Source organism: Danio aesculapii, chromosome 14, assembly GCF_903798145.1.
Source record: "Danio aesculapii chromosome 14, fDanAes4.1, whole genome shotgun sequence".
NCBI lineage: Eukaryota > Metazoa > Chordata > Actinopteri > Cypriniformes > Danionidae > Danio > Danio aesculapii.
Genome location: NC_079448.1, coordinates 28,749,733 through 28,766,797, shown reverse-complemented (window position 1 = coordinate 28,766,797; position 17,065 = coordinate 28,749,733). Strand labels below are relative to the sequence as shown.

The 17,065-nt window shown below is 39.7% G+C and overlaps 1 protein-coding gene across 1 annotated transcript in view; it reads right to left on the bottom strand.

The window, feature by feature from the left end:
- ahnak (AHNAK nucleoprotein) overlaps positions 1-17,065 on the bottom strand; it is a 35,142-nt gene that overhangs the window by 8,141 nt on the left and 9,936 nt on the right. The window contains 10 exon segments of the mRNA XM_056472288.1: positions 1-876; positions 879-932; positions 935-1,065; positions 1,067-3,734; positions 3,928-7,670; positions 7,672-10,156; positions 10,159-12,826; positions 13,125-13,330; positions 14,485-14,641; positions 14,826-14,887. Of these exon segments, the coding sequence (XP_056328263.1) occupies positions 1-876; positions 879-932; positions 935-1,065; positions 1,067-3,734; positions 3,928-7,670; positions 7,672-10,156; positions 10,159-12,826; positions 13,125-13,330; positions 14,485-14,641 (12,988 nt within the window). The 5' untranslated portion in view covers positions 14,826-14,887.

Genomic DNA, 17,065 nt, shown 5'->3' with positions numbered 1-17,065 from the left:
GACCTTTGAGCTTAAGGTCAAAATCAGGCATAGAAATGTTTGGCCCAGATATTGATGGCATCTGGAATTTAGGGCCCTTAAGTTTTCCCTCAGGTCCCTCAATGTCAACATGAGGAGATTTAATATCCACATCAGGTGCTTTAATATCACCTTTAACTTTTGGAACGGACACATCAAAATCACCTTTGATTTTTGGACCTTTCAGGTTAAAATCAACATCTGGCATAGAAACTTTGGGCCCAGAGAAAGAAGGCATTTTTAATTTGGGGCCCTTGACTTTGGCTTCAGGTCCAACGATGTCAAGCTCTGGAGATTTAATGTCCACATCAGGTGTCTTAACCTCAAAATCAGCTTTGGGGATTTTCACATCCATGTCTGGACCATCCACTTTTGGACCCTTGAATCCAAATTTTGGCATTTTGAACTTTGGCATCTTAAAACCACCCTCAGGACCCTCAATGTCTGGGCCTTCAAGTTCGACATCAACATCACCTTTCAGTTTTGGACCTTTGAGGTTAAAATCAACATCAGGCATAGAAATATTTGGTCCAGAAATTGATGGCATCTGGAATTTAGGGCCCTTAAATTTTCCTTCAGGTCCCTCAATGTCAACTTTTGGAGTTTTAATATCCACATCGGGTACTTTAATATCTCCTTTCACTTTTGGAACAGACACATCAACATCACCTTTCAGTTTTGGTCCCTTCAGGTTAAAATCAACATCAGGCATAGAAATTGTTGGCCCAGAGAAAGAGGGCATTTTCAATTTAGGGCCCTTGACTTTTCCCTCAGGTCCCTCAATGTCAAGCTCTGGAGCTTTAATGTCGACATCTGGTGCTTTAATGTCAATATCAGTTTTGGGTATTTTTACATCACATCTGGACCTTCCACTTTTGGACCCTTGAATCCAAACTTTGGCATTTTGATCTTTGCATTTTAAAGCCACCCTCAGGACCCTCAATGTCTGGGCCTTCAAGTTCGACTTTTGGTGCTTTAATATCTCCTTCCACTTTTGGAACAGAAACATCAACATCACCCTTCAGTCTTGGACCTTTGAGGTTAAGCCACATCAGGCATGGAAATATTTGGTCCAGATATTGATGGCATCTGGAACTTAGGGCCCTTAAGTTTTCCCTCAGGTCCCTCAATGTCAAGCTCTGGAGCTTTAATGTCGACATCAGGTGCTTTAATGTCAATATCAGTTTTGGGGATTTTTACATCCATGTCTGGACCTTCCATTTTTGGACCCTTGAAACCGAATTTTGGCATCTTAATCTTTGGCATCTTAAAGCCACCCTCAGGACCCTCAAGGTCTGGGCCTTCAAATTCGACATTTGGTGTTTTAATATCTCCTTCCAACTTTGGAACAGTAACATCAACATCGCCTTTCAGTTTTGGACCTTTGAGCTTAAGGTCAAAATCAGGCATAGAAATGTTTGGCCCAGATATTGATGGCATCTGGAATTTAGGGCCCTTAAGTTTTCCCTCAGGTCCCTCAATGTCAAGTTCTGGAGCTTTAATGTCCAAATCAGGTGACTTAATCTCAAAATCAGACTTGGGTATTTTCACATCCATGTCTGGACCTTCCACTTTTGGACCCTTGAATCCAAATTTTGGCATTTTGAACTTTGGCATCTTAACGCCACCCTCAGGACCCTCAATGTCTGGACCTTCAAGTTCGACTTTTGGTGCTTTAATATCTCCTTCCACTTTTGGAAGATCAACGTCACCTTTCAGTTTTGGACCTTTGAGGTTGAAGTCAACATCAGGCATAGAAATATTTGGCCCAGAAATTGATGGCATCTGGAATTTAGGGCCCTTAAGTTTTCCTTCAGGTCCTTCAATGTCAACTTTTGGAGTTTTAATGTCCACATTGGGTGCTTTAATATCTCCTTTCACTTTTGGAACAGACACATCAACATCACCTTTCAGTTTTGGACCTTTCAGGTTAAAATCAACATCTGGCATAGAAATTGTTGGCCCTGAGAACGACGGCATTTTCAATTTGGGGCCCTTGACTTTTCCCTCAGGTCCCTCAATGTCAAGCTCTGGAGTTTTAATGTCCACATCAGGTGCTTTAATATCAATATCAGTTTTAGGAATATTTGCATCGACATCTGGACCTTCCACCTTTGGACCCTTGAATCCGAATTTTGGCATTTTGATCTTTGGCATTTTAAATCCACCCTCAGGACCCTCAATGTCTGGGCCTTCAAGTTCGACTTTTGGTGCTTTAATATCTCCTTCCACTTTTGGAACAGAAACATCAACATCACCTTTTAGTTTTGGACCTTTAAGGTTAAAGCCAACATTGGGCATAGAAATATTTGGTCCAGAAATTGATGGCATCTGGAATTTAGGGCCTTTAAGTTTTCCCTCAGGACCCTCAATGTCAACTTGTGGAGTTTTAATATCCACATCAGGTGATTTAATATCTCCTTTGACTTTTGGAACAGAAACATCAATATCACCTTTCAGTTTTGGACCTTTGAGGTTAAAGTCAACATCTGGCATGGAAATTGTTGGCCCAGAGAAAGAAGGCATTTTAAATTTGGGGCCTTTGACTTTTCCTTCAGGTCCCTCAATGTCAAGCTCTGGAGATTTAATGTCCAAATCGGGTGACTTAACTTCAAAATCAGCTTTGGGGATTTTCACATCCATGTCTGGACCTTCCACTTTTGGACCCTTGAATCCAAACTTTGGCATTTTGAACTTTGGCATCTTAAAGCCGCCCTCAGGACCTTCAATGTCTGGGCCTTCAAGTTCGACTTTTGGTGCTTTAATATCTCCTTCCACTTTTGGAACAGAAACATCAACATCACCTTTCAGTTTTGGACCTTTGAGGTTAAAGTCAACATCTGGCAAGGAAATATTTGGGCCAGATATTGATGGCATACTGAATTTAGGACCCTTGACTTTTCCCTCAGGTCCCTCAATGTCAAGCTCTGGACCTTTAATTTCCATATCAGGTGCCTTAATGTCAATATCGGTTTTGGGGATTTTTACATCGACATCTGGACCTTCCACTTTTGGACCCTTGAATCCAAATTTTGGCATTTTGATCTTTGGCATCTTAAAACCACCTTCGGGTCCTTCAACATCTGGGCCTTCAATTTCAACTTTTGGTGCTTTGACATCCCCTTGCACTTTTGGAACAGAAACATCAACATCACCTTTCAGTGTCGGACCTTTGAGGTTAAAATCCACATCTGGCATAGAGATATTTGGCCCAGATATTGATGGCATACTGAATTTAGGGCCCTTAAGTTTTCCCTCAGGCCCCTCAATGTCAACTTTTGGAGCTTTAATGTCCACACCAGGGACCATTATATCTCCTTCCATTTTTGGAACGGACACATCAACATCACCTTTCATTTTCCGACCTTTCAGGTTAAAATCAACATCTGGCATAGAAATTGTTGGCCCGGAGAAAGAAGGCATTTTCAATTTGGGGCCCTTGACTTTTCCTTCAGGTCCCTCAATGTCAAGCTCTGGAGATTTAATGTCCAATTCAGGTGACTTAATCTCAAAATCTGCTTTAGGGATTTTCACATCCATGTCTGGAGCTTCCACTTTTGGACCCTTGAATCCAAATTTTGGCATTTTGAACTTTGGCATCTTAAAGCCACCCTCAGGACCCTCAATGTCTGGTCCTTCAAGTTCGACTTTTGGTGCTTTCATATCTCCTTCCACTTTTGGAACAGAAACATCAAGATCACCTTTCAGTTTTGGACCTTTGAGGTTAAAGTCAACATCAGGCATGGAATATTTGGCCCAGAAATAGATGGCATCTGGAATTAGGGCCCTTAAGTTTTCCTTCAGGTGCCTCAATGTTAACTTTTGGAGTTTTAATATCCACATCCGGTGCTTTAATATCTCCTTTCACTTTAGGAACAGAAACATCAACATCACCTTTCAGTTTCGGACCTTTCAGGTTAAAATCAACATCTGGCATGGAAATTGTTGGCCCGGAGAAAGAAGGCATTTTCAATTTGGGGCCCTTGACTTTTCCCTCAGGTCCCTCAATGTCAAGCTCTGGAGCTTTAATGTCTAAATCAGGTGACTTAACCTCAAAATCAGCTTTAGGGATTTTCACATCCATATCTGGAGCTTCCACTTTTGGACCCTTGAATCCGAATTTTGGCATTTTAAACTTCGGCATTTTAAAGCCACCCTCAGGACCCTCAATGTCTGGTCCTTCAAGTTCGACTTTTGGTGCTTTAATATCTCCTTCCACTTTTGGAACAGAAACATCAACATCACCTTTCAGTTTTGGACCTTTGAGGTTAAAGTCAACATCAGGCATAGAAATATTTGGTCCAGATATTGATGGCATCTGGAATTTAGGGCCCTTAAGTTTTCCTTCAGGTCCTTCAATGTCAAGTTGTGGAGCTCTAATGTCCACATCTGGTGCTTTAATATCTCCCTTCACTTTTGGAAAAGACACATCAACATCACCTTTCAGTTTTGGACCCTTCAGGTTAAAATCAACATCAGGCATAGAAATTGTTGGCCCAGAGAAAGAAGGCATTTTCAATTTGGGGCCCTTGATTTTTCCGTCAGGTCCCTCAATGTCAAGCTCTGGAGATTGAATGTCCAAATCAGGTGACTTAACCTCAAAATCAGCTTTAGGAATTTTCACATCCATATCTGGAGCTTCCACTTTTGGACCCTTGAATCCGAATTTTGGCATTTTAAACTTTGGCATTTTAAAGCCACCCTCAGGACCCTCAATGTCTGGTCCTTCAAGTTCGACTTTTGGTGCTTTAATATCTCCTTCCACTTTTGGAACAGAAACATCAACATCACCTTTCAGTTTTGGACCTTTGAGGTTAAAGTCAACATCAGGCATAGAAATATTTGGTCCAGATATTGATGGCATCTGGAATTTAGGGCCCTTAAGTTTTCCTTCAGGTCCTTCAATGTCAAGTTGTGGAGCTCTAATGTCCACATCTGGTGCTTTAATATCTCCCTTCACTTTTGGAACAGACACATCAACATCACCTTTCAGTTTTGGACCCTTCAGGTTAAAATCAACATCAGGCATAGAAATTGTTGGCCCAGAGAAAGAAGGCATTTTCAATTTGGGGCCCTTGATTTTTCCGTCAGGTCCCTCAATGTCAAGCTCTGGAGATTGAATGTCCAAATCAGGTGACTTAACCTCAAAATCAGCTTTAGGAATTTTCACATCCATGTCTGGACCTTCCACTTTTGGACCCTTGAATCCGAATTTTGGCATTTTGAACTTTGGCATCTTAAAGCCACCCTCTGGACCCTCAATGTCAGGTCCTTCAAGTTCGACTTTTGGTGCTCTAATATCTCCTTGCACTTTTGGAACAGAAACATCAACATCACCTTTCAGTTTTGGACCTTTCAGGTTAAAGTCAACATCAGGCATAGAAATGCTCGGCCCAGAAATTGATGGCATACTGAATTTAGGGCCCTTAAGTTTTCCTTCAGGTCCCTCAATGTCAACTTGTGGCGTTTTAATATCCACATCTGGTGCTTTAATATCTCCTTTCACTTTTGGAAGTGACACATCAACCTCACCTTTCAGTTTTGGACCTTTGAGGTTAAAGTCAACATCTGGCATGGAAATATTTGGGCCAGATAGCGATGGCATTTGGAATTTAGGTCCCTTAAGTTTTCCTTCAGGTCCCTCAATGTCAACTTGTGGAGTTTTAATATTCACATCTGGTGCTTTAATATCTCCTTTTACTTTTGGAACAGAAACATCAATATCAACATCACCTTTCAGTTTCGGACCTTTCAAGTTAAAATCAACATTTGGCATAGAAATTGATGGCCCGGAGAAAGTCGGCATTTTCAATTTAGGGCCCTTGATGTTTCCCTCAGGTCCCTCGATGTCAAGCTCTGGAGCTTTAATGTCCACATCAGGTCCTTTAATGTCAATGTCGGTTTTGGGGATTTTCACATCCATGTCTGGGCCTTCCACTTTTGGACCCTTGAATCCGAATTTTGGCATTTTGATCTTTGGCATTTTAAATCCACCCTCAGGACCCTCAATGTCTTGGCCTTCAAGTTCGACTTTTGGTGCTTTAATATCTCCTTCCACTTTTGGAACAGTAACATCAACATCACCTTTTAGTTTTGGACCTTTGAGGTTAAAGCCAACATCTGGCATGGAAATATTTGGCCCAGATATTGACGGCATACTGAATTTAGGGCCCTTGATTTTCCCCTCAGGTCCCTCAATGTCAACTTTTGGAGCCTTAATGTCCACACCAGGGACCTTTAAATCTCCTTCCACTTTTGGAACAGACACATCAACATCACCTTTCAGTTTCGGACCTTTCAGGTTAAAATCAACATTTGGCATAGAAATTGTTGGTCCGGAGAAAGTCGGCATTTTCAATTTAGGGCCCTTGATGTTTCCTTCAGGTCCCTCGATGTCAAGCTCTGGAGCTTTAATGTCCACATCAGGTGCTTTAATGTCAATATCGGTTTTGGGGATTTTCACATCCATGTCTGGGCCTTCCACTTTTGGACCCTTGAATCCAAATTTTGGCATTTTGATCTTTGGCATTTTAAAACCACCCTCAGGTCCTTCAACATCTGGGACTTCAATTTCAACTTTTGGTGCTTTGATATCCCCTTCCACTTTTGGAACAGAAACATCAACATCACCTTTTAGTTTTGGACCTTTGAGGTTAAAGTCAACATCTGGCAAGGAAATATTTGGCCCAGATATTGATGGCATACTGAATTTAGAGCCCTTGATTTTCCCCTCAGGTCCCTCAATGTCAACTTTTGGAGCCTTAATGTCCACACCAGGGACCTTTAAATCTCCTTCCACTTTTGGAACAGACACATCAACATCACCTTTCAGTTTCGGACCTTTCAGGTTAAAATCAACATTTGGCATAGAAATTGTTGGCCCGGAGAAAGTCGGCATTTTCAATTTAGGGCCCTTGATGTTTCCCTCAGGTCCCTCGATGTCAAGCTCTGGAGCTTTAATGTCCACATCAGGTCCTTTAATGTCAATATCAGTTTTAGGGATTTTCACATCCATGTCTGGGCCTTCCACTTTTGGACCCTTGAATCCGAATTTTGGCATTTTGATCTTTGGCATCTTAAAACCACCCTCAGGTCCTTCAACATCTGGGCCTTCAATTTCAACTTTTGGTGCTTTAATATCTCCTTCCACTTTTGGAACAGAAACATCAACATCACCTTTCAGTTTCGGACTTTTGAGGTTAAAGTCAACATCTGGCATGGAAATATTTGGCCCAGATATTGACGGCATACTGAATTTAGGGCCCTTGATTTTCCCCTCAGGTCCCTCAATGTCAACTTTTGGAGCCTTAATGTCCACACCAGGGACCTTTAAATCTCCTTCCACTTTTGGAACAGACACATCAACATCACCTTTCAGTTTCGGACCTTTCAGGTTAAAATCAACATTTGGCATAGAAATTGTTGGCCCGGAGAAAGTCGGCATTTTCAATTTAGGGCCCTTGATGTTTCCCTCAGGTCCCTCGATGTCAAGCTCTGGAGCTTTAATGTCCACATCAGGTCCTTTAATGTCAATATCAGTTTTGGGGATTTTCACATCCATGTCTGGGCCTTCCACTTTTGGACCCTTGAATCCGAATTTTGGCATTTTGATCTTTGGCATCTTAAAACCACCCTCAGGTCCTTCAACATCTGGCCTTCAATTTCAACTTTGGTGCTTTAATATCTCCTTCCACTTTTGGAACAGAAACATCAACATCACCTTTCAGTTTCGGACTTTTGAGGTTAAAGTCAACATCTGGCATGGAAATATTTGGCCCAGATATTGACGGCATACTGAATTTAGGGCCCTTGATTTTCCCCCCATTAGGTCCCTCAATGTCCACTTTTGGAGCCTTAATGTCCACACCAGGGACCTTTAAATCTCCTTCCACTTTTGGAACAGACACATCAACATCACCTTTCAGTTTCGGACCTTTCAGGTTAAAATCAACATTTGGCATAGAAATTGTTGGCCCGGAGAAAGAAGGCATTTTCAATTTAGGGCCCTTGATGTTTCCCTCAGGTCCCTCGATGTCAAGCTCTGGAGCTTTAATGTCCACATCAGGTCCTTTAATGTCAATATCAGTTTTGGGGATTTTCACATCCATGTCGGGGCCTTCCACTTTTGGACCCTTGAATCCGAATTTTGGCATTTTGATCTTTGGCATCTTGAAACCACCCTCAGGTCCTTCAGCATCTGGGCCTTCAATTTCAACTTTTGGTGCTTTAATATCTCCTTCCACTTTTGGAACAGAAACGTCAACATCACCTTTCAGTTTTGGACTTTTGAGGTTAAAGTCAACATCTGGCATGGAAATATTTGGCCCAGATATTGATGGCATACTGAATTTAGGGCCCTTGATTTTCCCCTCATTAGGTCCCTCAATGTCAACTTTTGAAGCCTTAATGTCCACACCAGGAACCTTTAAATCTCCTTCCACTTTTGGAACAGACACATCAACATCACCTTTCAGTTTCGGGCCTTTCAGGTTAAAATCAACATCTGGCATAGAAATTGTTGGCCCGGAGAAAGAAGGCATTTTCAATTTAGGGCCCTTGATGTTTCCCTCAGGTCCCTTGATGTCAAGCTCTGGAGCTTTAATGTCCACATCAGGTCCTTTAATGTCAATATCAGTTTTGGGGATTTTCACGTCCATGTCTGGGCCTTCCACTTTTGAACCCTTGAATCCGAATTTTGGCATTTTGATCTTTGGCATCTTAAAACCACCCTCAGGTCCTTCAACATCTGGGCCTTCAATTTCAACTTTTGGTGCTTTAATATCTCCTTCCACTTTTGGAACAGAAACATTGATATCACCTTTCAGTTTCGAACCTTTGAGGTTAAAGTCAACATCTGGCATGGAAATATTTGGGCCAGATATTGATGGCATACTGAATTTAGAGCCCTTGATTTTCCCCTCAGGTCCCTCAATGTAATCTTTTGGAGCTTTAATGTCCACATCAGGTGCTTTAATGTCAATATCAGTTTTGGGGATTTTTACATCCATGTCTGGACCTTCCACTTTTGGACCCTTGAATCCGAATTTTGGCATTTTGATCTTTGGCATCTTAAAACCACCCTCAGGTCCTTCAACATCTGGGCCTTCAATTTCGACTTTTGGTGCTTTAATATCGCCTTCCACTTTTGGAACTGTAACATCAACATCACCTTTCAGTTTTGGACCTTTAAGGTTAAAGTCAACATCAGGCATAGAAATATTTGGTCCAGATATTGAAGGCATACTGAATTTAGGTCCCTTAAATTTTCCCTCAGGTCCCTCAATGTCAACTTGTGGGCCCTTGACTTTTCCCTCAGGTCCCTCAATGTCAAGCTCTGGACCTTTAATGTCCACATCAGGTGCTTTAATGTCAATATCAGTTTTGGGGATTTTTACATCGACATCTGGACCTTCCACTTTCGGACCCTTGAATGCAAATTTTGGCATTTTGATCTTTGGCATCTTAAAACCACCCTCGGGTCCTTCAACATCTGAGACTTCAATTTCACCTTTTGGTGCTTTAATATCTCCTTCCACTTTTGGAACAGAAACATCAACATCACCTTTCAGTTTCGAACCTTTGAGGTTAAAATCAACATCTGGCATGGAAATATTTGGGCCCGATATTGATGGCATATTGAATTTTGGGCCCTTGATTTTCCCCTCAGGTCCCTCAATGTCAACTTTTGGAGCTTTAATGTCCACATCAGGTACCTTAATATCTTTTTCCACTTTTGGAACAGACATATCAACATCACCTTTCAGTTTCGGACCTTTCAGGTTAAAATCAACATTTGGCATAGAAATATTTGGCCCAGATATTGATGGCATCTTCAAATAAGGTGTCTTTACTTTTCCCTCAGGTCCTTCGATGTCAAGCTCTGAAGCTTTAATGTCTACATCTGGTGCCTTGATGTCTATTTCAGTTTTGGGAATTTTCACATTCATGTCTGGACCTTCCACTTTTGGACCCTTGAATCCAATTTTTGGCATTTTGATCTTTGGCATCTTAAAACCACCCTCGTGTCCTTCAACATCTGAGCTCTCGACTTCAACTTTTGGTGCTTTAATATCTCCTTCCACTTTTAAATCAGAAACATCAATATCACCTTTGAGTTTCGGACCTTTAAGGTTAAATCAACATCTGGCATGGTAATATTTGAGCCAGATATTGATGGCATATTGAATTTATGGTCCTTGATTTTCCCCTCAGCTCCCTCAACATCAACTTTTGGAGCTTTGATGTCCACATCAGGTACAAAAACATTCATATCAGCTTTGGGGATTTTCACATCCATGTCTGAACCTTCCACTTTTGAACCTTTGAATCCAATTTTTGGCAATTTGATCTTTGGCATCTTAAAGCCACCCTCAGGACCATCCATGTCCGGGCCTTCAATTTCAACTTTTGGTGCTTTGATATCCCCTTCCACTTTCGAAAAAGAAACATCAATACCACCTTTCAGTTTCGAACCATTAAGATTTAAGTCAACATCTGGCATGGAAATATTTGGCCCAGATACTGATGGTATATTGAATTCAGGGCTCTCAAGTTTCCCCTCAGGTCCCTCGATGTTATATTTTGGAGCTTTATAGTCCACATCATGTGCTTTAATATCTCCTTCAAATTTTGGAAGGGACACATCAACATCTCCTTTTAGTTTAGGGCCTGTCAGGTTAAAATCAGCGCCTGGGATAGAAATCTTTGGCCCAGAGAAAGAAGGCATAGTGATTTCATTGTCTTTGATTTTTCCATCAGATCCCTCAGTGTCAAGCTTTGAAGCTTTAATGCCCAAATTTGATTCCTTAAGTTCAACATCAGCTTTGGAGATTTTCACATCAACACCTGGAGCCTCCACTTTTTGTCCCTTGAACCCAAATACTGGCATCCCAAAAGCCCCCTCAGGATTGTCTGATCTTTCAACTGCTACTTTTGGTTCTTTAATATGTCCTTCCACTTTCGGAACAGATGTGTCAACACTGCCTTTCAGTTTCTGACCTTTGAGGTTGAAGTTGACTTCTGGCATAGAAATATTCGGCCCAGAGACTGATGTCTTCTTGAATTCTGGGTATGTGATTTTTCCACCTGCTCCCTCAATGTCAAGCTTTGAGGGAAGCCTAATTTGTACATCTGATTGCTTCTTTTCAATTTCTGCTTTAGGAAGATTTAGGTCTACATAAGTACCCGTCAATTTTGGACCTTTGATGCCAATGGAAGGTGCTTTAATATCTCCTTCCACTTTTGGAGCAGAAATGCTGATGTCCCCTTTCATTGCTGGTCCTGTGATGTTCATATCTTGCACAGATGTACCAGAAATTGATGGTACCTTGACATTTGAAACATTGTACTTTCTTTCAGGTCCTTCAATGTTAAACTCTTGAGTCTTCATGTCAATGTTTGGGGTTTTAATCTTGATTTTAGCATTTGCAGCATTTGCATCAATATTGGGACCCTTCATCATAAAGCCATCCTTTACACCCTCAAGACTTTGTCCTTTGACTTCAACTTTTGGTGTCACAACATTGCTTTCAATATTTGGAACACACACGTTAACACCACTTTTTTGTCCTTTCAGATTTAAGTCTACATCTGGCATTGAAATTCCCTGGCCAGTGACTGAAGGCATATCAAACTGGGTATCTTCGACATTAATTTCACATTTTTGTACTTGAAGCTCTGGACCACTGATGTCCATACCAGCACCCAAATTGGAGTTATCTAAATTAGTGCCTTTCATTCTAAATGATGGATGTGGTAAATCCTGATTTCCAGTTAAGCTAAAACCTCTCTGACTAACATCTTTCAGATTTTGATTGTTAAAATTCGCTTCTACATTTGGACCTTCTACAGTAAACTGTTTTGAGCCTTTCACATTGGGTAGCTTGAATTCACCACCAATTTCCTCAAAGTGAACAATTGATCCACTAGTTTCAACTTTTGGTAATTTGGCTTTACTGTCTATGTCTGGAATAGCAAAATCAGAACCCTGGCTGATATCTGCTTCTGAACGTTTGATGTTTACTTTGGGTCTCTGGACATCTATGCTAAACTTAGACAGCTTGGTTTGATCATCAGACCCATCCTTAAGAACTTCAGAAGAAGATCCTCTGCCAATACTGCCCTTAGATCCTCCAATTATGGAAAAGCCTGAAGCATGCGTTTCCAGAACAGAGCCCTTTACTGTTCCTCCTATCGTACTTGAAGCTTTAAAACTAGCTTCTACTGGTAAAGAAATATTTCCCACTTGTTTTTCTAAGCCGGTGGTTACTCTGCCAGAGAAATTACCACTATCTGGAGAAGTTTCAGTCTTTATAAAATGTTCTGTAATTCTTTGTCCTCTTGCCTCTGAAATTCCAGTGTCTGACACATTAATTGTAATCTCTCTCCCACTACCATCTAATTCACTTGTTGTTCTGATAGATCCTGTGCTACAGTGCTTCACAGATGAGCCAGTGACATGGGGCCCACCAAAAGATACGTCCCCTAAATTTATACCCCCGTGTTCACTGCTAACAAGGCTGCTGTGTGGTAATCTTATTTGTGAAGAATCACCCCCTGCCTGCTCATGCTGCAAGAGCTGAATTTTGAACTCAGGGCTTGAGGGATCAATCTGCTGACTAGTGCCCCCAGGCATATCCACTGTGTAGGTAGTTATTCGTCGAGTGATTGTAGTGATGGTGCAACCATCACTGCTTGTGCTGCTGTGGCGTTCTGTGCGCACATCAACACCCTCAGCAAGGTCTTCAGACTTCAGTCTAGGTTTAATCTTCTTACTGTAGATTCTCTTGTAGTCTTCATCATCCCCACTCTACAGGGAAAGAAATTACATATTACATAAGATGCCCCCCATAATGTGCTATACAATACCTCTATAAAAAAGTACATGTAAATGCTATAATGCACAAATAAAAAAATACATTAAAATAGCCAAATATGGACACTTTGACCACAATAAATCTATAATTGGCACATGGCAGAAATCTGTTCTCCAATGTATATCAAAACAGAATAACAACATTTAAAATGTATTAAATTCATGGTTGAAATGGTCATGGTGCTACAGGTAGTTCCAAACAACACATGGATTAAAAGTGAAATCACATTACCAGGAGAATGTCTGAACTTGATCCTCCTAAACTTCCACGTCCTTCCCAAGACAACGTTCCCATTGGAGAGCGGCAAGGTGATTTGTCTCCACCCTTGTTTTGTAGTTTTAATCCAACCTTATGTCGGTTTAGAGTCTTCAATAGCTCAGCTGTTTCTTCTGAACTCATGTTGTCAAAGTAAATGGTGGCCCCCACAATTTGGTCACCTGTGACAAATGGGAGAACGAGTAAAATTCTAATTAAACTGTTTACAACAGTCAACTTATATTTGAATTATACTATATAACTATATTTTGGCCAAGTTAAATTTGAACTGCAAGATCATTAGGATGAAAAAACAAAAGCCTAAGACCAAAAAAGTGCAAATCCTGTCAAACGCTGTTCCAAGAATTAGAATATATGAGGAATCTCAGAGAACAATGTTTTCAAAATTTTATGCAACGCGCCAAAATTAGGGCTGGGCGATAAATGCATTTTATCGATATGATTGAATGAAAATAATTTTCACTCTAACACATGCCTTGCTCTTCTCTGGGTTCCTGTAGTTCCCCCAAATTTGCCATAGAAACACACAAACAACATGGCAGCAAGCAGGGAAGATATGTAGCTCTCTATGAAATGTAATGGAACACGGCCACACAAGCACATCTGCCAAAAAAAGGCATAATTCAGGACTCTCAGCCACATATTTCTCACGGTGGGAAGTAATAGATAAGACATATAAAAGGAACTGTTACCGATCTGATGTTGGAATCTACTGTTGCTCTTTCCGGAAAAATTACGTGACCCAGCCGCAAAGACGTTTAGTACTGTAAATATCAACACTGTGACAAAACTCACTCAGTGCACTAGTAGTCTACCAGCTGCAGTGGCCCAACACAAATAAAAGCAATACAATTTAGCCCATTAGCCTAGCGCGAGTTATTAATATAAACTGATATAATGCTAAATAAAAATGAATAAACATCTGAATGTATGCTTATGTTGAATTAAACAGTACAAAATCAGAAGAAAATAAATCATCAAAAGTGCCTTATTTAACAATTATGAGTTTACTTTTACTGTAACTTTACAAAACAGCTTAATTTGATATTATCATCAGTATTATAGAGGTCTTGTTTGCAGTTGTAAACAGATCTTGTTCAATTTGATCTTTAAATGACAACTTGCAATGTTCTTGTGGGAAATGTTCTTTTATATCCTATAATTATATAAATTATGGTATGCTTAACCTAATTATATAGGTTAAATTAATTGTAAATGGCTCATGAAAAAAATCTTTTTTGTTGTTGTTTTGTTTTTAAAAAAGCCATATCGCACAGCCCTAGTCAGAATGTGTAGAGTTACTTTGGGTTCATACCTTCATGTACTTTTCCAGTATGAGCAGCAGGTGACTCATCTTTCACCTCTTTGACAAAAATCTCTCCTTGACCTTTCTGTTCAATGGTGAGCCCATGCTTATCAGCGCCCATCCACTGTGGGAAAAGTACTTCTCTTGTGTCCTGGTCATCGTCCATCTTTAAAAAAATAAACAAATAAAAAGTGAATAAAATAAATGAGGAAAAACAATATAATACAATTAAACTATTTAAAATAAATACCAAATGTGTATTTAAAGTGCGTATTGTGTTTCAGGGACAAAAAATGTTTGCAGAGATTGGCTATAGCTATTAATATCATAACACATGTAATTCTGCATACCTCTGAATGTGTTGCTTCTTCACCTGTCCCCTAATGTGGACCGTGTCAGCCCTTGTTCTTTCCTTAACACAAACAAGAAAAAAAGAATATTAGTGTCTTCATTTAAATTAGACTTGTGTATATATAAATTGGTAGATGAGACATTCAAACTTATTGAATATTTGAAAGTGAGGATTTCTGAATAAAGCGCTGACCACTAGATGGCAATACACTCTTTAACAAAGCAAGTTATCACGTGATTTTACTTTGGGAACTCAGAAAGTAGTTTCACTAAATCTTTCTAGCAAGACTACATAAGTATACCATGCTCATCTCCAGTATCAATATAAAACCTGTATTGCAAGGTCATTAAATGCATTAAGTTTAGGTTATTATATAGATAAACATACCTAAACGTCTAAAAAAAACATCCTTAAAGGTCCTTAAAATTATTATTGGACACTGAAGGTCTCTGCTTGATGAACATTGAGCTATTTAGTCAACTTGTGGGCCTGCCATTCCAGCTTTCAACACAAAGTTCTTTGTTTCATAGATATCACCCCCTCATAATATCTCCACCCAACAATTACATAGGACTTCTTGAATAGGAAAACACCAACATTCATATTTCATGAAACATTCTAATGCACTAACCTAATCCTAATGAAGGACAAGATTGGGTAACAAGCTAAAGTACATAATTAGTTCTAGCATTTTAAAATCAGTAGTACCTGAGATAAAAAAGCAACTGGATGCAAAATGAAGGAAAGAAATATTGTTGTAGCAAAACGTAAGTCAATTTAACCTATGGCCTTCTTTGTCGAAATGTATATGAAGTAGTATTATGGTGCGATGATAGGTCAGAATAAAAATATTCCATAGAGGCATGTAATATAATTGAGATCTATGAGATTTATGCACAAGTATAGAAACACAGATGAAAAAGAATGCACCATAAAGGGCAGCGTTTTCTCCTTTTATCCTTGGATCACAGCCTGATGCAGTTAAAAAAAAAAGTAAACAAAAATGGCAATAATCTTCAGCTCATGATTTGGATGTATGAGAGTTATTCAAGCAATCTTAATGCTCCCCTGATTCAAAATAGTAAGTATATTCAAAAAACGACTCTGACCTTAACGGATTACTGAAGGAATGTAAACTCTCAAAATAAAAGATGTGAATACAATGTGGCAAATTGTGACAGCTGGTATGAGCTCTGAGCTATTCATGAAAATAATGTTATTTTTAGAAAAACATCGATTTTATTTTCAGCTGTTATAAAGAAACAACAAAGCATTAACAAAATATAATACCTTAATACTTAGTTTTTTTTTATCTATTTCATATAGTTTTATGTTAGCTTGGGTTCACATCTATGTCATTCATTGTTCTGAAGAGATACAACGGCCTAGTCAAACAGGTTTTTCCCTCAATAACACGGCACAGTCCACAAAATTGTGGCCCATCTGAATTGTACACCAAACATTTTATTTATGCAGAAGAACTATCAAATGTGTTCAGACATTAAAGGGAAAATGGCATAAGCAATAACAACAACACTATGAAGAAAACAAAATAATGTATCATGCAGCAACAAACTACTACGCGTAATTTAACAATTTAGTTGAATGTAGTTTCTTAATACAATATATTCTATTTGATTGACATCATGCATCACAAGCTATAATCTCTAAATGCTTCAAATAAGAGCTTGTGATTATTTGCACAAGCATAATGCACAATATTTAGCATTTCAGAAATATCAAGCCTCTGCATGTCATTTCAGCAAACCAATTTGCAAAGGCTAGAGGGGAAAACGCTAGACACAAAATGTGGAAGAGGTGAAACCCAGGCCTGCAACAAGGTAAAAGCAGAATTTATGAAATGAGAAATGGAAAACGTACTGTACAGTGCTGTATGCTCGAGAACTCCCACATAAGTGAAGCAAAAGGTTGTTGTTTTTTCACTCCCTGTATGTGTTCTGCCTCTTAACATGGTGCCACACCCTGCACTCTCTATCAACAATCCTGCACCACCAATGCATACATGTCAAGTTACTTCACCGTGTGTTAAAACTATATGATCTGCAGTACTATTTACACAACAGTTGTTCTCACAGCTCTAACACATTCCTCACAGTGCGCCTCCAGACAAGCAAACTCTGAGAGTGGGAGGGTAAGAGAGAAGAAAAACATGTTTGTTTGTATTTTTTGTCTGTTATCTCAAGTCTGCATGAAACAGAAGTTGTTACCTTTTATCCA